The sequence below is a fragment of the Pleuronectes platessa genome, chromosome 16, assembly GCF_947347685.1.
Source record: "Pleuronectes platessa chromosome 16, fPlePla1.1, whole genome shotgun sequence".
NCBI lineage: Eukaryota > Metazoa > Chordata > Actinopteri > Pleuronectiformes > Pleuronectidae > Pleuronectes > Pleuronectes platessa.
In genome coordinates, this window is record NC_070641.1 from 19808675 (window position 1) to 19833268 (window position 24594).

Sequence of the window (24594 nt, forward strand, 5' to 3'; positions counted from 1 at the left end):
CAGAGTATTGTGCGTATTTGAAATGTAAATAAATAAGATATGTACAGTAGCAAATATATATGGAATAATACAGTATTAACAGGTATTGTATGATTATAAGAACTATGAGCAGTAATAACGGAAACGATAGTATAACGATAGTAATACATGCTCATATTCTTACCAAATTTTCAGAAAATTAGAAAGTGGTGAAAATGTACATATTCTGGAGGAATTTTCAATGGGTGTATAACTCCACTGTGCATTGTCCTACCACCACCAAACTTTTATCTCATGATCAGAGTCCAAGCCTGAACAGCTCTATGTGTCAATATTTCATGACAGGGATGACCGGGATGCATGACTATGTGTTGCGATGACTTATTTGTTGTGTGTGAGGAGGTTTCATGCAGGACAAGTTGGATAAGCTTGGTTTTCTGTCCAAACAGGCCAATGGATAAATAGGCTGCCACCGTAACATTTAAGGAGGGCAGGCCGATTCAGACCGTCACAGCTCAGTGCCTACTTAGAGAAAGACGGGGATGGAAATGTCAACAATAGAAAGTCAGTGAGCCAAGGAAATACAGGAGAAATAAAAGCACGCTGGTCATTGGGAACCTGATGAAAACAACGTTTGACTTAAGCAGAGCCTTGACAGTTCACTGCAAATGAGGGCAGTGCTCAGAAAATTGGCCTAAATTGAAGCTAGATTGATGATCGTTCCTGTTGCAGAGAAAAAAAAAATCAATGTTCGAAGATGTGAAGGAAAGTACGAGGCATCAGAGATAAACAGAAGTGACTGTATCCATTTGTCTGTGGACATATTAATCAGGCCCAGCGGTACATCAAGTCAGAAAATGAATTTCAACCCCGTACGATACAAGATTAGTTAAACAGACAGGTCCACAACTCAGATGGAGGGGGCATTCAACGTTTACTGATTTTCAGGTTGCACACAACACGCTGAGAACGAGACCTTGATTTAAGCTTCACATTTGTGCAGCCGAACAATCCCGCACAAAGTTTCTCTTGCAGCGTGTCAAGTCTCCTAAAAATAATTTAGTGCACTCTATTACAGAGCTCCTTTTCAATTAGAGGGAAGGTCAGGATTGTCAGATGGATGAAAATGAAACACGGTCCTTAGGTTTTTAATGAGTGTCCACATACAGTGAGACTCTTCAACCTTATGTCTAATGAGAATTTTCTTACTGTGATCAAATCAAGTTAGGAAAGAAGCCATTTCGGGGCAATATTTGAGAGGTAGAGGGAATAAATGGGAAGATATAGTTTTGTGAGTTTTATTATCGTTCAACCTTGGCGTCTGAGAAAAGGAGTTGGCTCTTTCAAGTCGATTCAAAGGAGTGATGCATGAATAGTTCATTTTTAAAAGTGCATCCTCTCTCTCTCTCTTTTTTCGCCGTGCATTAGATGTAAATACCAAAAAAAAAAGAAACACAACCGAAATCAGCCCCATGTCGACAATCCCCCTGTCTGAGTCTGGTATTTCTGAGACGAAGATTATTCATTATCGTGAACTATTCCCAGTGAAGCCTGGGATGTTTATATCTGTAACAAGAGAGACTTATTTCAGCTGAATATTATCACTGCAGCCCGTCTCTCTGCCCGCTGAGCTCGCCAAAGAATTAAGAGATCTAGTGTTCCTGGTTGCAGTATTATTCAAAAATGTGATTTTAATTTGACTGCTTCTCCAGACTTAGATATCACTGGTGTGGTTGTAAAAAGTCGGTCGGCCCGCAGCTTACGAGGCCGGTTAGAGTTTCTCACAGGGATGTGGAGGGGATTTAATCTCCGGGTCTGTTTCTTTGGAGACAGATTCCACATGATCTCCTTATAATATCTGCGATGATCAGTGCAACCAAGGAATAATAAGATGTTGAAATGTTGAAAATGTCAGCTGCCGAGCAAACAGTGATACTAGAAGGAAGTAATTTATCTCTTTTAATAAAGTTTTATTTCTAAAAGATAATTTGAAATATCGAAGTCGTTAGCCACATGATTAACGACACCATCGAATCCTCACATAGACGTGTCTCACAAGTCATTTAACTCTATTTTCTATTTGGGTTCTTTTGAGGAAAAGAGATCCAAAGAGGTTCTGTGTGTCCCAGTATCCCGTTTATTTCTCAAGATACATTTAAGCTTTTGGTTCGGGGAAAATTGCTGATATACCGGTAATATAAAACATCCCTATGCAAAAATTAGGGTTTGCCATGAGATTGCATTCACATTCATGGTCCCAAGAATAGCCTACACAGCGAAAAATACATTTCCCATCAACCCTAGCTTTACTTTGTGATTAGCGCTGCAAAAATATCCGCATGCTACCATACCAAACTATGATTAGGAAACATGGCGAATGTAATGTGACATAATATTAAGTAATATTCACTTACAGACCTTTATGATGACCTTGTTTATAAAGTCTATGAAGGTCACTAACATCAGCCTTAAACCATGCAACAGCTCAGAGAGCATGTCAGGCATATTGCACGAAAGATGTGATGCTATGTATGTGTCTTGGGAGGTGATTAGAACACACTGAGTAACTCGGTAAATAAGCCCCTGGCAAAAAAAATACACTTCCTCTTTCTAACTACTCTGACGCACGGGCAGGAAGTCGGGCTCCCATTCACCAGCCACACAAAAAACACAATCCACCTGGCCTTGTGTAGGAATAAACAGCAACATGACACAAGTTTGCAAGACACAACAACAACAAAAAAAAAAACATAACACAGGAAATTCAATTACTCTTTAGCTGGAAGCATCAGATAGGTTTATGAAAATTAAAGTTTTATGTAAATCAGTTGTCTGCCTGGCCCTGTGGCGGATCACAAGGGGGCTGCACGATATTGCATTCAAATTAGCTGCCATGGAAAAAACTCAGCATCTCCGCCTAACAAGCCCAAAAACAACATTACATGGAAACTAGAGAGTGTCCTGCATATTTTATAGAGATTTCTTATTATCTGCTCTCTCTTTAACATCTCACCTATTGCTATAAAAGATCTCTAACAACCAGTCTCCATGATTATGTTATTATTGTTATTTGCCGTTTTCTCAATTTCAGGACAAAAGACACATTCTGGAGGATACAGGAATAGTAATTTATGTGTTTAAATTCTTTATTTAAAAAACATTTCTTAAAAGAGCAGAAAATGTGTTAATGTAAACTGCATGTGAGGAGAACACTGCAGAGCTGAGAGCAGCTCCAGTCGCAGAGTGCCCTGACATCTTGTGGACAATGAGAGTAACTTCAGGGATAGAAGATAAATGTATTATAAAGGTTTCACTTTCATTCAATCTAATCTATAATCTGCTGTTTATTTGCATTTCAATTCATTTATTAAACATATAGAACACGTATCTAACTAAAAACGTTATATTTAATTTGTTTTTTATACTGTACACAAACATAAAACAAACAAAAACCAACAAAGTCCTTCATCGCAAGCACAGGGAAATTCTGTTACATCATTCTACAGAAACTAAAGCATCAGAGAAACTTCACTCAGCTCTGAACTAAATTACAGACAACATAAGGGAATATCAGTCACGTGTCATTCAGTTCTGGGGAATTGTAGCTTTGGGCCAGACGCTGGTCGGATGCTACCTTGAGATGGAGCTGATGTGTGATTGGCTAGAGGAAGTAGTGGCAGCACTGAGCTGTGAGAAACCACTATGAGACGACTCTAGACTGGTCATGGATCCCCTGGAAATAACAGAAAGGACATAATAATTCTTAGATTGCAATTAATTGATATTAAAATGTTACCCTGTGTCCAGTATTTGAAGTATACAAAATTGATACCTAGCCTAACATAGATTTTAGATTAACTCAAACAAAGAAAACCAGACAAGAGGAAGAGGCTCTGTGGTTTAATCAAACTGACCTGAAGTCGTGGGACGCCAGCACCTCGGTGTAGAACATAATCTTGCACTTGTGGGAGGAGACCTGCAGGGAGGCCAGGACGTCATCCACACGGGGCAGGCTGGAGGCGGTGCACGCCGGCGAGCTGTGGAAACGCCACTGGAGGATGTAGAAGCCCGGCCAGCGCGTCACGTGCGAGCCCTGTTTGATCAGACGGAAGCTGCAGGATTAATTTGCAATGGCAGAGGTTTAACAACTTGGACAAAGAAAAGACAAGAGTGCAGAGTCCACCGTGCTCCCTCGCACCTGTACGCTCTCTCCCTCCTTGCAGGTGAGGGCTTTCTCCACCAGGCTGTAGTCCTGGCCCAGCACCCAGTTCCTGTCTATCAACTGGGCATTGACGGCCCCGAGGGACGCGATGCCGTGGGCTGCGAGCGCGTCTTTCTTCTGCGGCTGAGGGGCCCACTTGGAGTGGTAGATGTGGAAAATCACATCTCCTTTGCACACGTCAAAGTCCCAGGTGATGACGGAGGACGCCTCTGTGATCTCGATCAGCATCTGCGGGGGGGGGGGGGGGGTGTAAGGAGATTAGAAACAAGGAGCAGCAGACAAGGGGCCATTAATCATGTTTCTCTTTCTCTTTAAGCCTGCAATGTGGATTTGTACCATATGGTGGTGCTAGATTCCACTACATGAAAATGCAGCATACAGAGAAAGTGGAATTGTGAAGACATACTTTTGTGGTAACATGATAGAGATCACACACACACACACACGTCTCAAAGATGGCGTCTGTGATACATATGGATCAGGAAGCTGAGCCTGTACCTCATATGGAGCTCCCTTGAAGACGCTGGCGCTCTTATAGATGGAGTCGGTCAACAGGCGGTTCTCCTCACTCTCCAGCTCCTCTGCCGTCCGGTACAGAGATTTGGGGACTGTGCTTCCTTCAGGGATCTCACACTAGAGAATGACAACACAAATGTTACACACAACTCCTATTAATCTATGTGTACATCTGTCTTTTAGGTTACACTTCTTGGTTTTAATATTAAGAAACGAAACTAACTAAAGACACCTATTGTAGCGATGGCAGTAAATTGATATTCACACTGGTTATCAATTGATAGTTGAGGAGCAAGAGCTGTGACACACATTGTGTTTCTGTATTTGTTATGAATCGTAGAAGTCAACATGCTGAGGAATAGACTTCACCATGCAGTCTCCTCCCAAGAAGTCAGGGATGATCTCTCTGTCGATGTAATCCACCAAGCCTCCTGGACCCTGGTAGTCATTTCCAGCATAAACAAGGAACTTCTTACGAGTGTTCTCGTCGATCAAGGGGCTGATCTAGAAACCAGACACAGGAACAGCAGCAGGTTGTTAATGTAAAATCACATTGTGTAGGATAATACAAAACAATAACATACCTGCATTGTAAAAAGTGATTTGCAGGGTGATGGTGTTACTAAGCAATTGCATTTATATTATACTAAACATAGATTTTATCATGATAATAACTTTTACTGTATTTATACGTTTGTTTTCCATCTGCTGCTAAACTACAGCATCTTGCACGTCTCTATTCCAGCAGGAAGGTTTAACGAACTCTGAATTAAACCTAATTGAATTATTAAATTCTACTTTATATCAAGAAATCTGGCTCCACAGCATTTAATGACTGTATTTATTAATATGTAGCACATTTAGATATAATAAATGAAAGTGAAGACTAAATGCAACTTGTGAAGAATGGATAACGGCTGTCTTCTGAGCTGAAGACTGATCATGGCAGTAATGTCAGCAGCGGCAGGTCTCGGTTAACAAACTGACGGGTTTTGATCTTCTCCCGCAAACACAAACCTCTGCAGATCAATGCGTTCTCCTCTGTGCTCTGATGTGGATTGTGTAAACGAGGAAAGAGGCTCAGCGAGAGGGAAAGAAAACCTGCGAGCGAGGAGCTTATGTTCAAAGAGCGAGTCTCAGAGTTAACAAACTAAAATAGCCCCCAGTTAACAACTTACAGAGCCCATTCTTCTGTGCTTAAACTATGCTTCAACTGTTTTTACTGTGTATACTTGTCTTTATTTCTCTGCTGAATGCTACAACTACACTACAATCTATACTACTGCCTATTGCAATCACAATATGCCCCATGGGGATCAGGAGAATCTCTGCATAGCACATAGCAATACCTATCCTCATTTGATGATGTTGTTTTCTCTGTTTCTCCTTCACACTAACGACGTATTCTCATGACAGTTATTCTCACCAGCGTCCAGAGCACTGGAAAAACTCGAGGCGCCCTCAGTATGAGGAGGCGACCCAGGGTCTCCGGGTAGTTGGCCTCCACCACCTCGATGATTCTCAGCAGAGCCTTGACGCCCGGCCGCCACAGGTGACGCATGTTGAGACCCTCCAGATCCACCAGGCAAGTCCAGCAGCTGAGCACCATGTTAACATAGACATTGCATAACTATTAATACGATTAAACAAAAGGGAACCAACCAAACACAGACAAAGGGCAGTTCAATATTTAGGCACCTGATAGGTCGGCCGAAGACTCTGGTGTTTTCCTCACAGCGCCTCAGTCCCTCTTCATTGATGGAAAGGACCTGAGTCACAGTTGTAATGTAGCAGCATTAATACAACTTAAAACATCCGAAGAGAAAATAACTGTTAATGTCTGTATTGAATAGGGCTGTAATAATTCTCATTTCAGACCTCGATTTCTGTGCCACAGTTTGGTTTACACCTCATTTTAATTTTGTCACATTATTGAAGAAGTGAAAACTGCACCTGCAGCGGTGGTGGTGGTGGGTTGGGGAATTTCTTACATCTCAAATTGGAGGTTGTGGTTGTTTGTCCTCAGAAATGTTACAGCCCTAATGCCGAAGCGTTAAGTTGTGCGTGTGTTCATGTCACCTGTTTGAGAAGCACTTCCTCTCCCATGGCTCGTACCAGACCCTTCGTGTCCATTTGACCCAGACGCAGGATGTAGAGAGGACGGCCCTCTGAGAGACACACGCCACACGGAGACATGGGTCATCGTGTGCACACAGTCATTCAATGATTGTACAAAAAACAAAAATAAATCTGACTCTCACTAATGTTTAGCACCTGCTGTTGCCGAGCTCGTGCTCAACAGGTTCAAACATTCACAGGACACTTCCTGGGTTCACATCCTGCCTCTCACCAGGTGAGCTGAGCTGGTAAAAGCCAGGGCTCATTTACAAACATGGGAGCTCCGGCAGATGGTGCTCCGCCTTCACCGTCAATAATTAACAGCCCATTTCAACCCAAGTGGACTTTTCTACAATTTCACTGGAGAAGTAAGTAGAGAGGTATAGAGGAGATGTTAAGGATACAACAGGCCAGTTCAGGCAGTACCTCTGTCATGGTGGTGCCAGCCTCCAGTGTAATATTCCCCGAGCAGTTGTGGCCGCTCCCACGTGTCCAACAAGAAATCCACCTGATGCTGTTTCCTCCAGGTGAGGGACTGACACAGAAGCTCCCGGGCCTTGTCCAGGTTGAAGTCTCTGGCTCTCAGGAAGCGCAGCACATGCTGATCCTTTGGAATCTACACACAAGAAGACAGGAGTCAAAAAGTCTCAATGCAAAGTTTTTGGTGAAGAATGCACCTCTCAGCCAATGACTGCTTGTTTTCTGTTTGCAATCAGCAAGGAGCACAATACTGTCTTTACTGTGGTAGCAGGAGCAAAGCAGAAATCTAGCTTAGGGGAAAGTCTAGAAATATTAAGTATTAAAAATTGATGTGTGCATGTGTGTGTGTGTGTGTGTGTGTGTGTGCGTTTGTGTGTGTCTGACCTTGCCCTTGTGGGTTTCCTGGAGCCACAGGCGCAGGCGAATGAGACAGCTCTCCTGCAGAGGCGTTAAATCACCTAGGTAACGTCTGATGTAGTCAGCATCCAGCTTGTCTATGGGCAGAAACACACGGTGTAAAGAGAGCACATATTGAACGTTTCAGACGGAGACATCAGGAGCTCTTCGCTGCGTTTTTCAACCAGAGATTCCAGTGAACCACAAAAGAGAATGTTGCTGGGGGCACTTAGCAGCAAGCACGTTTTCAAAAGCTCCAGCTACGGCTTGAAAAGTCTCTGAAGCTCGGTCCCGTTCGCTGCTCTTCACACGCTTTGAAACATGCAATGTGTTTTTAAGACGAGAGGGGATGTGGTGTTTTTTGCAAATCACTATTGTGTAACCAGAGGTGTGAGATCTCACAACCAGCCACAGGCTTTTCAAGTCACAAGGACGGAGATGAATTCAGTTTTTTCTTTTTAAATATTAGATTCATCACATTAAACCGGCTTTTAATTTTTTTACTGATGCAGTTTACAGACTTTCTGACTGAAAGGATGAGGTGAGAACTGACAGCGGTTAAGAAAGGAAAGTTGTAGCTTCTTCGGGAGCTTTCACAACTTCCTCGTTTGGTCCGGATCTTCTGACTTTCAAGTTTAGTCTGAACCAAACTAACCTCAAAACACAGTCCAGACCAACGGATCAAACTGAACCAGGGTTTGGGTTTATTTGCAGAATGAATATTTTTTGGGTGGTAGTTTGGACTTTGGGGCCATTTTCAAGAAATTGGCAAAGCCTTAAACAATAGAAAAGGGGAAATGATCACAAGCAGCTCATTTTGTCTGTGAGTCTTCACCTCGGATGATATCATGTTTAAACAGCTTACAGGTGTGAAAAGGCCTTTGGTAAAGATCTGTACTGTGAAGCAGCCATGGGACACAAAGTGACAGTTCACACACAATGTTTACTCTGCTCCTTTGAGTTGTGTGTTGGCTTTTACTCTGTACTTAATTGGGACTAGTGTGAAACCACTGACCATCAGGAGAGCCAGACAGCAGCTCTGTGGGACCGGCTGGGTCTTTGCTGGGCAGCCCATGCTTGGCACTGTTCACTGGGATGGCTCTGGGAATAGAAGGGGTTGGCAGCAGGAGCCTGGCCGCTGCAGTCCCAGTGACAACAGGGGGGGTCCAACGAGGTATGTGAGTTACTCCTTCTTCCTCCAGCTCTTTGAGAAAGTACTCAATTATTTCTTTACCCTAAAACATAAAGAGATGAAACTAGATTAATAAACTGGAAACTGAAATGCAACTCTTGACCAGATGTGTACGTTTTCCTTGGAAGGACACAAACCTTTTTAATGCTAGCAGCATACTGTTTCATCGCTATCTTCTCTGCTGAGCTCTCGAAGCCAAAGAAGGACTTCATATCCAGACTGGCTGTCTGTTCGAAGCAGGTCCATTCCTCATTTTCTGGATGAACCTGTGGAAGACAAACAATAATCCATTACGGGGCACAGTAAAACCGTGTGGCACAAAAACAAGAACGCAAAGAAATAAAACTTCTCTCATCCTCACCACCTTCCTTTATTGTTTGAGAGACTCACCGTGTATTTGCAGCTCTCGTGGACGAGGACTCTGCTGGAAAAGGTCTCGTTGGTGACCTCGATGTGGAGCGTCCTGTCCCTGCGGTTCAGAGTGTTCTTTTGGATAAAGTACAGGTAGTCGACTCCGGCAATCTACACACAAAAAAAGATATATACTCATGGTTTGTACCAGGTTATTTAAACATTATTTCATGCTGTTGCACAGTGAAAGGTCGGTGGAGAGTTACTCTTTTAAGAAGTCGCGGAGCATCAATGTCGATGGTGCAGCGCCTCTCTGTGACCAGAGTGGAGCCGTCCTCACTCTGGTTTTCACTGAAGACTTTACTGTCCACAAACACTGGGATCAAGTGGCACTTCGGGAATCTCCTTACATAGGCCTGAGAATGAGAAATACTGCACACATTAAATATATTCAACACACACTTGGTTATATTGTGCTTTCCCTGGCTCAGTTCATTCTCCTCCACTCTGAGTTTTGCTTTTGTTCTGCCCACTATGAGGCAGCTCACTGGTCGGGGAGGAAATATGTTTTGTAATGGTCCCATTACTACAAGGTCGGGTGTATATGAAATGAGAGTAAATGTCTGAATAGAGCAGAGATGTACAGCACATCATCCCTGTATCGGCTTAGGGTGCATTTAACAGTTTATGTAAATGCTTATCAATGTTTGTGCATCTGCGGCAGGCGACAGTCACTTTGTGTTTTATTGCCCACAGCACATTGTGTGACCGTCTGCTCAGGGAAGATTCACCACGAGTTCACCTGTCAATATTGACTGAGCGGCTTAGCAGGAGTTTCAGGATGTTTAATGCTTCAGGATGTTTAATGTTTTATCAACAAATTCACCACAGGGTAGGAAACTACTGCAAATACTCTCCAGGAACATTGAGCCCTGGATATAGCAAACAATGACAACTCCTAAACTGGTTTGTGTGGAATAAATTAACCTGAGACTCAAACTGTTTTAAAAGTGCAAAGAGCTAAACTGATCCTCGTAGACTAAAGGCACAAGAGAACAGAATTTACAGGAGATTTCCTCCCGAAATTCACACTAAAGACGTGATCCTTCACCTGCACACATCCCAACAGACGCGTGTGAAATGTTTCTTTGCTAAACTAGAATTCAGAGCGACTCTGGCCCAGGCCCCAGCAGTCCCCTCGTTAAACCATATTTAAATTCTCTACATCGCCCAGATTGCACACACGCTCATAAATATCAGTCCCCTAAACATGCCGGACTTTTTTGCCATCAGGATCCATAAATGATTCTCTGGGAATCTATAGCAATCTTAAAGAAAGTTGAAAGAATTCCTGGACCCCTCCCCCCCGGTCCTCATCTTCTTCTCAGCCCCATACCACATTCTTCCACCAAGCTTCGTAATCTCGCTTACAAACGAACAAACCCACAAAGAAACGGACGGGGGTGAAGACACAAGCATCATTGTCTGGTGGTGTGGAAAAGACACACAGCACAACAAGTATGTTCATTTATGGCAGACGTAAAAAAGCATTATTTAGTCGCAAAGAAGAGCAGAACAAGTCAGACTCCGAGTCCCTTGAAGACTGCTTGAGTTAAACATCACTATCAGTCAGACAGTGTCCACTGCTCACACCATTATATTTGACATTAACGAAACAATGGGAGTTTAATGATTCTACCTGTGTCGGTCATGTGAAAAAAGAGATAGTGTGTCTGCACAAACACAAATCAAATGTGTTGTGATACTGTCAGACTCAGGATCATCGTGCAGACGTGTCAAGAAGGAGACAGCAGTGATGTCCATGGTTCAGAAAACATCCTGGACAATGATTAGAGCCGAAAGTAATAACTGGATCAGCAGAGGAACTAATGAGCAGGCTCACAGATGAATGGGAGCAGAGGAGCTGAACGACTCTTCACTGAAGTCTCTCCTTTATGCTGCGGAGGTCTGAATCTTTTCATACGAGCTGTTGTTCACTTTTCACAAAAGATTTATTTCGAGGTCCTTTTCAATATGACGAGACGCAGCCAGCATTTGAATCATGAGATGATTCGGGGGAAAGAAGCTGGTTTGCATGTGGACTCGGACTATGTGGCGGAGGAGATAGTGTCCCGGCGGCAGCATTAGCCTATCTGGACATGTTGCATAAGTGTTCGGCTTAATGTGTAACTGCACAGAGCAGGAAACAGGAGCAGATTGTACAAGTGGGTCTCGGAGTCCCAGCTGACATCGGCTGGTAGATTCCATTCAATCTAACCTAAGCCTGTGTGTCTGAACTGTGGGAGGAAGCTGTGTACCCGGGGGGAAAAAACCACGCAGACATGGGGTGAACATCCAAACTCCACACAGAAAGACCCTTGTTCAACTGAAACAATTAAACCAAATAAATCAGCTACTCCTGACCTCTCAATAAGCATCACATGACGTCAGAGAAACAACACACAAGGTGTAATGAGTTAAAAAGATGTCAAAATATCCAACAGTGAGTCAGCTAAACAAGCAAATAGAGGAGTCAGCGGAATTAGTGGAAACTTTCTAGGAAAGTTTTGCAAGTAGTTTCCTCAACATGTGCACTACCTGCAGATTCCTCCTCCAACCACCACAACAGGAGAGAGAAGTTTCTTTCTCTATGTTCTGTCCAGTCTCTCATCACAGCAGCTGTGGCAGGCGAGCGTAGAACGAGAAGACAGACGGCCCCTGGGAGGCCTCACATTTTATATTTTGTTTACTGAAAGTGTCTGGATTTCTCTCTGGAATCCAGTGAAACCTCAAATATTCAGGAAAATTCCAAAAGTGAACAGGAGTCAAAGCCACAGTGGATTTATACTGAAGATACACCTTATCTCCATTTGACTTATGTAAGATGCAACAAGGTCATAACAGCCATGTCCACTGTCTCCTGTCTTATTAGGTAAGAGATAAAACAGAAATAATTCTCCAGAACATAAACAGTATTACTCACCGCCATGATTAGCTCAAACGGGTGTTTGTAGACCCGGACCGGGGACTGGTATTCCTGCACCATGGTGGAAGTTCAGTCAACCTGCAGCTGGAAGACTACAGACACAAAAACATGGCATGGCTAAATAAGATAAAAACATCAAGGAGCAGTTTGCATGGCTTATTGTAAGTTTGCAGTACATCAGCTGAGAGGAGTGACTCTCATGTGACCCTCATTTGGGCTGACTCTGCATTCAGCTGCTTTTCGTGAAGGCCCTTGTGAGGTTGTTATTCCGACTCCTGTGTGTTCATGTCTGAATGTGGAATAAACTCGCTGTGTATTAAGAGCGTGTTATTCTACTACATCTGCTGCTGTTTCTACTGCTGTTTGATGCAGCCTGTAGATGAACATTACTTTCATTTAAGTACTTGACTGTGCACTATGTTGTTGTACTTATAAGATGAGAACTTAGGTCTTTACACCAAGGATCAAAGAGAAACTGCATTTTAATCGTGTCTACGTTCTGCACATATGGAACATCTGACAATAAAGTGAATTTTTGACTTTAAAAAACACCTTCACACCACTTTCTGCATTTAGGCTGAATAATGAGAAAAAAACCCACATCGAAATAAACACGTCATATAAGTTGAAAACAATAATTATGATGATAAATGCCAAAAAGTTTCAAACTGATACTCCTGAGTGAACGTTGTGCTACAAATCAATTGAGTCACCGTGTTGACACAATGAATAAACATCAATAAATATGTTGAACCTTTAAAGTATCTATACAAATCCCAAAGATATATTATCAATAACTTTTGTTTTATGGCCCAGTACTAATTTGAATGAAGGGATCCGGTGCCAGAGCCAAATCAGCTATCTAAAACGTTTGCTCGTTAATCTGCATTGCCTTATAATGCATTGGCTAAAAACACTTCAAATGACAAAAGTATCATATTTGATAAACTCGTATTAAAAGCTGCTATTCAAGGAAAGTTTTAAAAATGCGTTAAGTAGTTTGTGAGTCATCTGAACAACTCAAAAACATCTCATCTGTTACAAAACGGCCCAAAGGAGACTCTTTTTTCCGATTGTTCAGCCAGCGCGTGAACGCACATCGTCTCCACAGTAAAGCTTTTAACTAAAAAATAAAGTGTGCGTCGTAGAAAGAGAAGAAGAAGAAGAAGAAAGCGAAGAAGAAGAAGAAGAAGATGGAGAAAAGTAATGTTAACGTATTAACAGTCAGTGTCATGAAGTAACGCGAATAACTGACATCAGATCAGATTGTTCCAGAGTGAAACAACACAGGCGACAGCAGCGAGCCCAGGCCCGAGCGGAGCAACCACACGGATCCTTACATGAGAGTTAGATCCCGGCGGGTGGATCTACTGGTCCCCGCAGCTGCGTGTCTCCTCCATGTCGCGTGAGTGGACAAACTTTCTATTGTCTCATCGTCAACAACAAAATAAAAAGTCCATCCTGAGCCGGTCCGTCCTCCACTGTCACGCACTGTTAGCTCCACCCCCTCCGTCACGCAAACAGGAAGTCAGCGTTAACGCACATTTAAAAAGAAAGTTAGAATTTTTTTTTAAACATGATATTTGAGGGAGAGATTTAAATGTTGCATTTTTTTTGTAAATCGATATTTTGATTTAAATATTTATTTATAAAAGCATAAAGTGCAGCAGCGTCATACGGTCTGAGGTCAGGACGGAAGGGGGCGCTGTGGCTGAAGTGACAGTGGATTATATAAAAAAGGTTTCACGTTTAATCACATGTTTCACATTCTACGATTTCAATTTAGACGCTTTTAACAGTTGAGAATATATTGCCTCTAAATCTGCTTTAGTTTTGCTTATGATTATACTAATGCATATCATTATTCTATTTACTGTTTCTCTGTCTTTTTCTGTGTTTTCCATTGTTTATCTAATCATCTATGCCTTTTCCCTCTGTTATTTTTCTATAGGTTTTATCCCTAACAATGCACTTCTTGACTCTATTGTGTTGTCTTGCTTTGCCGCACTTATAAAGCACTTTGGCTCGACTGCAGTTGTTTTTATATAGATAAATATGACTTGAGCAGCCATGCAAATAACAATGAATCATCTGTTTTGGTTTGAGATGCTATTGATACTGATTTGAGTCAACAACGGAAGGAGGCCCAAGCGGTCAGCCCTCACTGTCCATGTGTATAAATATAGCTGTGCTGGATCATTTATTGTCTTGTTGTTGTTTTTTTTCTGCAGTGTTCATCCGGTCCAATGTTGTCTATTTGCTCTAAATGGATCTCTGGTCCTCTGCCATCCATTAGTCAAACTAATAAAAGCTTTTTAATTCTCCCACAAGACTGTCCTGCTATATTTACTTTTTGTGAAATTTGGCTTATTACACAGAATACATATTTATATATGTGTGTATTCAACTTCATACTTGATCGTTGCCCTAGAGCTGCATGTTGCTTTTTGTTGGTCACAAAATTCACGATTGTTTTTAAAATTTTAATCCAATTCTTAGTCCAACTGGGCCTTCACCATCCGCTGTCACGGAACTGTGTGGTTACTATTACAACTTTGTCCATGTTATATTATTGCAAACTGGTCACAAATGATTTTTAAGGTATGTCCTCCACATAGTACCCCCTGTGGTGAATGCTGTTTGACAGTTATGCAAATATAGTTGAGACATTTTATCTTGGAATTTTACTTTGCATCTTCTCTTTTCAACCTCAACATTGGCTGTTCCAGCGATGTTCAGTTGGTCCCACAGTGAAAACTCCTGAAGCAGCATCTGGAGTTGGGGAGTTGGGGGGGTTTCAAAGCTTCTGCATCTGGCAGCCGACAAAAGGTAGAGGAGTCCAGCAGGGGACATCCTGAGAAGGGGCGTGTGGAGTTCAGATAAGCTTCTCTTTCTGAATCAGCCTCAGGCATAAAGAATAATGTTATGACGAAGCTCCTCTCAATAACTGCATGCACAGGCATCAGGATGAAATGGTTCCACCTCTGTGTAACTGCACAGTCATTCTCATTAGATAGAACAAAGAGATGAAGGTTTTCTCACCAAGGCTTTGCTTTGTGAGCTGTGGCAACCTTTGTGTTGACTTCGTTTATAAAGTTCTGGCTCTCAGCAAGGAGCTGCGATATATATAAGTCAAACAAAATCCAATTCAAACATAAGTAGACAGAAATGATTTGGCATACACGTTGAAAAGTGAGTGAAGCCCCAGATCCTTCTCTGCAGGCTGTTCTGAGACATGTCCTCCTTCTCCTGAGTGGGTGTTTCTGGTTGTTTTCACCGAGGTTATGTTATTCAGGATGGCAAGCGGATTTGATACTGTAATTATGATCAAGGGCCATGGAAAACATCTTTGACTCTGTTATGACAAAAATGATTTACTTTGATTTACTTTGAAATGCATATCCTGCCTTTTCTCACCGCTTAGTCATCTTATCCTGAGGATATTACAAAGTGAAGAAGAAGAAGTTAAGTTTTCTTGCCTTTTACTTCACCTAAAAAACAACAAAACAAAAAAATACAATCAATGGTAATAAATAGATATGCGTTCAGAAAGTATTTAGACCCCTTCACATTTAGTTATATTGCAGCTTTCAACTACAAAGGAAAAAATTACTGTTTAGTCCCTCTGGAAGTAATTATTGGTTATTGAATGTAGATTGATTGGGAATTTTTAATTTGTTTATTTCAGCATAAAGCTGCAAAATAACAAAATGTGAAAAAATTCAGTGTTTCTGAATTTTTTCTGTGCTGTAACATTCCCAAAGGAAAGATCTTTAATCTTTGTTGATGAATTGTTGATTGTATATTTGCCAGCTGGTCAGATGAGACCCTGCACACACATCACATAAATGTCAAACTACAAGGAGCAGGCGCGGTCGTTTATCCGTGATGCAACTCGTGCACGCTCCTCAAAAGGAACATTTGTATTTGAGTGCAGGTTAGAGAGGATGGCAGAAGTGGTAATGGCAGGTTAAACACCATTAACATGCCATATAATGACTGACTTCTCACATGCACAGCCTTTCTCAGTTCCCCTCCTGGCCCAAAGGGAGATGTTGTTCATTAACTGTCCACTTGAGGTCCTCAGTCATTTACCAATAAGACGAAGATGAACCAGATCAGCAGTATAATGTTATTTGCATGATAGAATTAGGGGTTAATCCAGGTAAGTAAAAGGGGATACCACAGTTAAAAGAGTGAATTGGAGTTATCATACGAGGATACTCTTTCGGAGCCTGAGGACAGTTCCTTCCCTGCAGTTGGAAGTCCTTGTCTTAAGGCTGGGATCAAGCTGAAACTCCAGACTGAAGCTTCTTCTCTTGGGCTTCGCGTGCATGAGAACAACCTGCAGACAGTTCGGATTTAAAATTCACAGCACCTCCAGTGTGTCTCTTAAGCGCCATGTAGTTCAGACACTATGGTTTTAAGGTAAGGTGCAGTCTTCTGGGCCGCAGCAGAGGTGAGGTAAAGCCTGTTCACGGAATGAAGGTCAAAGTAAATAAAAAAAAAACTTTTCTGAGCATTTTTACATATTTGGCAAACATGGTTTTGGAGTGAGTCATCCGGCCTGTACACCTGCACAAGCCCGACGCCCTTTAAAACCAAGGCTCATGAATAAGTGCTACAGGAATAAAAGATTCTCTATCCCCGACATTGTAAGAAGTGTTAAATCAATATAGTTATAATACATAACTTAGAAGTACAGCAGCAGATAACAGGATCTACAAAGTACATGAATATAATCTGCCTGTATTAGTTATACATGCATACTGTATAAGCTGTCTGAGCATCAAGTATTTTTCTTTTGATTGGATATTTTATTGAAGTGGAAAGAAATTGTGTAAGTATTTAATTCAACTGGTACAATATAAATGTGATGTCTGAGAAAACATTCTGCTTGAGTTTTTTTTTTACAGGGAAACGATTTCCTCTACCCCCACACACTAACCCTGTGTATTAGCACCATTGCATTTTGCTCAGTACTCTCATGAATCCACTGTTAAGGAAAAAACTGAGCAGGCAAAGAAAAACCTATGAACCAAAGGTGAGTTTTTGGGCCTGGGTGTTGTTTTTGTCCTAATTTAGACTGTATATGCAGCGGATCCATGTCAGCTCTGGATGTACAGTACAAAGAGGAGTATCTGAGATGAGCAACAGACCGAAGCTAACATTGTCTTAATTGAGGCAACAAATTTGTACAATGACAGGTTTATTTTTAGTTCACACCCATCAGGAATATCAAAGGTACTGTGGTGATGTATTCGTTCTGGGGCGATATACCCGTCTTGCAGGATGCAGCATGACTGCTGCCCCTTGTTGTCACCTTGAAGCCTTCCTGAGCCCGGCGTCAGACATCCAGCTGTCCACACCATCAGCGCGGTCACAGCCTGGAAGAACCACGGCACCGCACACACACACACACACACACACAGAGGCTAATGAAACACATCCCCTCCATCCCCCACTGTAAAACCCCACATCAAACAGTGACAGCTTCCAGTACGCGCCTAAGGATAGAGTTTGAAACAGAGTGACAGGAGGTGTGATTTATGAAATCCAATGCCTCTCATCTGAGAAAAGAAAAATAGATTTCTACTGAATACTTCTTCAAAGAAACATCAAGCAGTGCAGGGAAATTAAAGATCCCTATAAGATAGAAAATCATGTTATGGCCTAGAGGAGGTATAGTAATCGGAGAGCAATACATCCCAACATGGAATTAAACAGGGTATGGAGAACAAGAAGCAGACCCAACAGACATAGATCCAATATTCCTGCTTCTTCCAGCTAAACTGATGCAGATAACCTGAGGATGCCAGGACCATGAACCAAATCAAAAATGAAGTCCCTGCAAAATCCATGTCAGGTTCAGCCTAGTACAACTGCTGCAATGCCACGAGATCCAGATGTTTATTTTGTACACACTCATAAATATCAGTCTATTAAACATGCTTGAGGTTCCTCATTAAGATTCATTAATTAATCTCTGAGAAATCAAGGAAAATGTTGAAAAACTCACATTAAAGAAAGATTAAAAAAAAAACATTTCTGGATCCGACCCCAATCCCAAATTGTATGTTTACTTTCCTGACCAATACTTCCAGTATGTTGCGTGGTAATCCGTCCTGTAATCCTTCTGTAATCTGGTTCACAAACATACAAATCAACCAACAAACAGGCAGGGGGGTTTAGTTTACCCAGATGTGCCCACACATGTTTGTGTGAATATGGCAACATTTCAAAGTTGAAATTATTGTTTCCAGTTCCATGGAATGCAACAAAAAGCCAATGGCTAATGGAGCAATGCTAAAATGTGTTGTACAGGTGTTAGCTTTAATTATAGATGTGGCGTGCAGACCCATTTGCAGAGTTGGCAGCTGCAGTCAGTTTTGCTTCAGGTGTAATGATGATCTCAGGATCGTTAATTAATAAATCCATAATGTGGCGGTCGTCTGAAATGAAGATGGATTGCAACGCTCTACATCTGAGGCCCGACGTGAAAAATGACTCGTCCCACGATCCGCTCAGAATCCGTCATCGTGATGTATGCTCCCCTCGCCCGTTCATATTCAGCCGAGGAGGACCCTGGAGTGAACGGAGTCCCGAGCAGCTGTGGGAAGAAGAAGCCATTCAGAAGATTTAAAGATTATCATCGTCGTATCCGTCATCTTGTCTTGGCTCAGTTGTTACATCACGGAGGAGACTCGGTATTCCTCAGTGTCCGGGACTTTTATGGAGATTTCACAGAAATACCATACATAACAGATACATCTGTATGTTGTCAGCAGCTGGTTAGCTTAGCTTAGCTTAGCATAACGACAGGCGACAGCTAGCCAAGGCTCTATCTAAAGTTCAATTATTCCACTGTTGCATTTGTTTTTTTTGCTGTTTGTTTAATCTGTACAAATAGTTGAAAGCAACTTGTGGTCTTACAGGGGATTATGTGGCAGACTGTTACATACTGTGCTCAGTCATGTTGTGACAATGTGGTTGATGGGAGGCCAGAGCAAGAAGACGGGAGCCCGGTGAGGAAGTGGTGAAGCGCGAAGTCCAGACACCACAGCGTCTGGAAAACAAACTGAACTTTGAGAAAATATAGTGTTTGTAGTTTCCTCGGACATCATTGGAAGATTAGCTGCATGGAATCCGGGTATAGCTGAGGTTTTCATGATGAACATTGTGACATGATGGAGCAGGAAAAGCACAGATACAACATTAGCAACGTCTATTCAAACTGTAGCCGTGGGGCCTTTATATTGAAATACTATATATTTACATCGGGGGTGGGTCCTCTCTACAGAGCCAGCCATGTTTTTTAAAGTCCTCCAGACTGGACAAACTAAACCTTTGGAGTTTTTATGACAACTGAAGGCTGCCACAGGTTCTCTTTCCTGTTTGGAAGGTGAGGGTAAGGTAAGGGGTATTCAGCTGCAATATGCAACTTCAGCCACTAGATGTCACTCAATTCCACCCACTGAACCTTTAACTGTAAAAAAAAATTGTAAATTAAGTCAAACATTTGAATAAACTTTACGTTCAACCTTACATTTATACCATTTATTCTTCTTAAGAGTGTGTAAGAGCAGGTTCAGCTGGGCACTGACCATCGGTTAGTTTTCACAACCTCCTTGTTCAGAGGTGATGTTACAGAAAAAGAGAGAATTAGCCGCAGTTCAGAGGTTTTTCTTCAGCTCCGAGGTCGTCTGTAAGGACTTACCCTGTTGCCAGAGGTAACGTGCTGTCAGATATCAGCGGTGACGTGTAATTAGCGTGCTCTGACAAGCCAGGCAGCAGCTGTGTGCGTCGGTGCAGGAGGAGGCCTTAACCAGTTCGATCAGAGTGGGAGATTACAACGGGGAGATGTGACAGTAACACGGCAGTCTAAGTTATTTATTCACCCCGATGTCATTCAAACACTGAACGCTGAGCTGATAGAACGACCTTTTTTCAAACACACACACATACGCAGTTTCACACACACACACACACTCTACTTCATTTTAGAGTCACTTTGTATTCCGTGAAGAATAATTATCAGGCCATTATGGAGATCTAACAGCTCAGGGAACAATCTCTGTAATTACATTGCCAACCTGTATGAAATGACTCGCCTGTGCAGGTGGCTTAAGTGATTGGAAGGAGAAACTTCTGCAGCGTCTTTAATTGGATTTCTCAAAATAGTTAAAAGAGCGTGCTTATCAATTCTGAGACAAAAACGGCGAGACAATTATTTCTCTCTTGAAGAAATAATCCATATTGACAGAAAAAAATTATTTGGTCAGTGTCAAGGGATTAGATATCAACAAACACAACGCTTTCCTTTACACAACCCTTCACTGAGTCCGGGATTAAACCACAGCAAACACGTAGGAAGTCGAGGGAATTGATCAGCCGTGTTGAATCATTTATCAAACATCATCTTTTACCTGCTTGGAGTGAGCTGAGGGGCTCGTCTGAAGTGTTTCAGGCAGCAAGAGCATCGTTAATCAGGGGTAAACACATTAATGATGCACCACAGAGGATGGGAGTGTTGGCACTCGCCCATTTCTCAGTCAGGGGACGTCGTCTGTGACACCGGCCGTTCAAAAGAGGCAAAGATGATGTGATAATGATGTGTCGTGTGTTTTTTTCTTGAGGCAAAAAATTAAAAAAAAATCCAAAGACCAAACTCTTTATGAACCTTTTCTCTTATCAGGGCCACACACACCATTCACACAGGGAAATCCATGACATCCATCTTGTGGAGGAATCCACTATCAGACCTTTCTGTCTATGAAAAGAACAATTTCGTTAATTCTCTTCTGTCTCAACATTTTCTTTAGTACCAGTTCGAACGGTTCATTTGTTCGCAATTAGGGATTTTCAATCAATGTGAAAGTACAATCAATATCTGTATATAAAGAGGGACGACGTGTCTCCTCTTCCTCCCACTATCCAAGAATGAAGCCAAAATATCCAATATACGTCTTGTGCTTTTTGAGCCACTCGACCAATCATGAGCCAGCCCTCAGCTGTCCATCACAATGTTTCACCCCATTTTTATAGCATCAAATAACTTATTAAAACTAAAGTGAGCAGATGTGTAGACCTCTTAGTTTAGTCTCATCTACTAACATGGGGGAGGAGAGGATTATGACCTATACTGCAGTCAGCCACCAGGTGGCAAACAAAACAAAATACTTCGGCTTCACTTTTATGGAGCTATCATGTCATCCATCTTCATTTATATGTCTGTAGGACAAAATTTACAGGCTGTAGAAGTTTATTAGCTGGACCTCCTTCCACAGTTGATTACTCGGAACATGCAGACCGGCCACATTCAGTATCCTCCACTTCTCCGCAGCCCCCCTTACATCCCCTATCAATCCATCGTTCTCTGAATAACTCATGAGAACATGCAGCCTGCTGGCTGTAGAGCTGCATGACACTTTAGATCTCTCGAAAAACTTCTACATCAAGGTCCTAACAACACTGATTCGAGAAAACATGTTTTTCTCTGATTCCCACTTGAGAGCGCTGCCCTTTTACCGCACATCCCTGGTATGAAGTTCGTAGGGGATCTCTTTGAAGTCGCCTTGATAAAAATCAGACACATGCTGCTTTTTGCCTTTCCATCATCTCTCTGCCTCTTCACTCTTTTCAGCCCCCCCGCCTCTATCCCTTCACCTGTGATTCCTGTTTTTTAACCTTCTCTGCAATCATTTGACTTCTCCTCTTTCCCTCTGGTTCCCTTTCTCTGCAGGATGGTTGGTCGTTTTCCACCTCTCTCCCCTACATCCAATTCCTCTCACGCCTTCTTCACTTCTATTCCAGCTTGACAGCTCACTCAGATCAGCGGGGCAGATGGTCTGTTTCTGGGGGATGAGGATCACCCTGCGCAGCCCCACCTCTCGCAGGCTTCTGTATTGTCAGGATCGTGATCCCACAGCCTCCCGCTTTCTGCTTGAGAAGCCACTGACAGCCAGTCCCTCCCTACAGACAAGAAATGCCTTAAACACAGAAGAGTGTGGGGGGATTGGTCCCTGCGTGTCCAGTGGGCTTCACCCTCAGCTCGTGATGGAGAGTGAGGCGGTGAGACAGGGGAGACGGATGCAGCATGGATGTCTGTGGCTGCCAGCTGGCACTGTGAGCCACGGACGAGGATGACTCAGTAACTGTGGAGTGGCCTCTTAACTTCTCATTATGCTCTACGCTGCCAACCAGGACATTCATTGCTGAAGAAATAATTCAGATACGTGTGTTTGTTTACTGTAAAGCCTGGAGGACACTACTCTGTGAGCAAGGGGATGGAAATAATAACAAAATGAACATGAACAAACGTCAACAACAGTTTACCAGGACTCGAATAACTTAAACCTTCTGGATGAAGGAAAAAAGTTTAACTTCGGTGGAAGCATCTCAGAATACTGATACAAAATACACCACTACCCTGGAGAATGTATATAAAGATGATGGATGATATGTCTTCATTTCCTCCCACTGTCCAGAAATTAATCTGAAACATCCTGGATATGAGTCTGCACAGCAGGGATCAGGGGACGGAGCCACAGCTGTGAAGTCCCACTGAAACGTAAACTTGACGAATCCCCATTTTTATTGCATCCAATAACTCATTTAATACAAACCTTGAAATTAGCATCTGAACATACATCATTGTGATAAAAACTGCAATGAAAGAAACCTTCCTTTGAGATAAAGATTTGTTTGAGTTATACTTTGACCATTAAATTTGGTCCATGTCCTATCCACTGCCAGCCACCAGGGGGCAACCAAGATGCTTTGGCTTCACTTTTTGGGGAAAGTGTCATTTATCTTTATAAACAATCTGTGCAAACCTGGGCACTCGGTCAATGCTCGGGGGAAAAAAGACTCTTTCACTTTGTTTCATTTTTACCAAGAGTTAGATGTGGGGGGCATTTGCAGTCCGGGCCCCGAGGCTCTGGAACAAACTGCCTGAGGAGATCAGGTCAGCTGACTCAGTGAACTCTATTAAGTCTTTTCTTAAGATATACTTTTATCAGAGAGCCTTTACTGATTTAACCTGAATCTTAACTTTCTTTATAACTGTCTTTTAATTGATTTTATTGAGCATTTTACACGTCATTGGTAATACTCATTTATTTTACCTGCTTTCTTCTAAACCTCATGTTTTGTCTGTTTTTAACTTACTGCCTTTTTATAAATCACTTTTTAACATGTGTTTTCAAAAGTGCTCTATAAATAAAGATTATTATTATTACATTATTATTGTCGAGAGGATAGATAACACTGCCACATCTATCAGCAGCTGGTTATCTTAGTGTGGCTATCATACCATGTATGAATGTGTGTAATAGTTCTTTTCTGGAGGCATTAGGCTGAAGAATCAAACAGAGATTTGATATTCACTCTTCTGGCTCTGCCTCCTCACTCCTACCTGCGACGCCTCCGGTTCAGTTGGCTTCACTGTGGCAGAGAGCAGAGTCTTATCATCCCCCGGCAGGGCTCTCTTCAAGAGGTGAGCAATCCGTTACCTCAGGTGCTACATGCACATCAGATCCTGCAATAACAGGCGCATGCACCTCAAGCCAAGTTTCAATGCCATTCCATTTCTAAGGAGTGTTATTTATGTTTCGTACAATAAGAGGCCTCAGGATGCATTAGACGTAGTCAGAGCAATAAAGTGTGTGACGTGTCAAATAAACTTTTACCCGATCTTGAAGGTAGCGAGGCAAATACATTATTTCTCATCAACAAATTCTGTAAGTGCAGCTTGTTTGTTCTATTGTCCAGTTTGTGGATAGCGGATGTAACAGAGCCCTCCACAACGAGAGGGGCCATCTTGGTGTTGCACTTTGAAGGGTTCTGGTCCGTCTCTGTTATGCTTTTTATTGGTGTTTACTTGTTGGTTTGTCAACAGGATTGTAAAGAACTATCAAACTAATTTCCTTGAAATCTAATTGAGGGGGAGGGAAATAAAAAGAAGATCAATCCACCTATAAACGGGTGCATCCAGGATTATATTTTTCACTTTCTTTAAAATGGCGAGATGAGGACATAGAAAAGGATTCAATTAAACAAGCAGAGCTAAGAGTGAGAACATGAATAATTATATCTATTATCTGTTGCTCTTTAAATTATTATTCATAATTTGATCCTTTAGTTTTCTTCTTAATAAAATGTAGTGCTTTGGCAACACATGTGAATGTCATGACAAATAAAGCTTACTGACATTTGAATTGCATTAAAAAGTAAAAATACACATATATGAGCTATCAAACATGTTTATATAACCACATATCTGCAATAGCTGTCATGACACATTTTAAAGCTACAACATATGTATGTAAAATGTGCAATTACCAACCTGCTCCA

At 42.0% G+C, this 24594-nt stretch overlaps 1 protein-coding gene across 1 annotated transcript; it reads right to left on the bottom strand.

Moving 5' to 3' along the window:
* Window positions 1–3101: 3101 nt before the first annotated feature.
* On the bottom strand, window positions 3102–13753 carry LOC128458973 (SEC14-like protein 1). Its single transcript, XM_053444049.1, has 16 exons — window positions 13581–13753; window positions 12238–12332; window positions 9521–9670; window positions 9294–9425; window positions 9041–9169; window positions 8727–8946; window positions 7700–7809; window positions 7262–7451; window positions 6797–6885; window positions 6416–6486; window positions 6144–6315; window positions 5087–5221; window positions 4700–4834; window positions 4178–4429; window positions 3894–4072; window positions 3102–3712 (listed from the first exon to the last, which is right to left on the bottom strand). Exons 2-16 carry the CDS (start codon window positions 12298–12300, stop codon window positions 3610–3612), a joined length of 2130 nt encoding a protein of 709 aa, XP_053300024.1. The 5' UTR covers window positions 12301–12332; window positions 13581–13753; the 3' UTR covers window positions 3102–3609.
* Between the last annotated feature and the right edge of the window lie 10841 nt (window positions 13754–24594).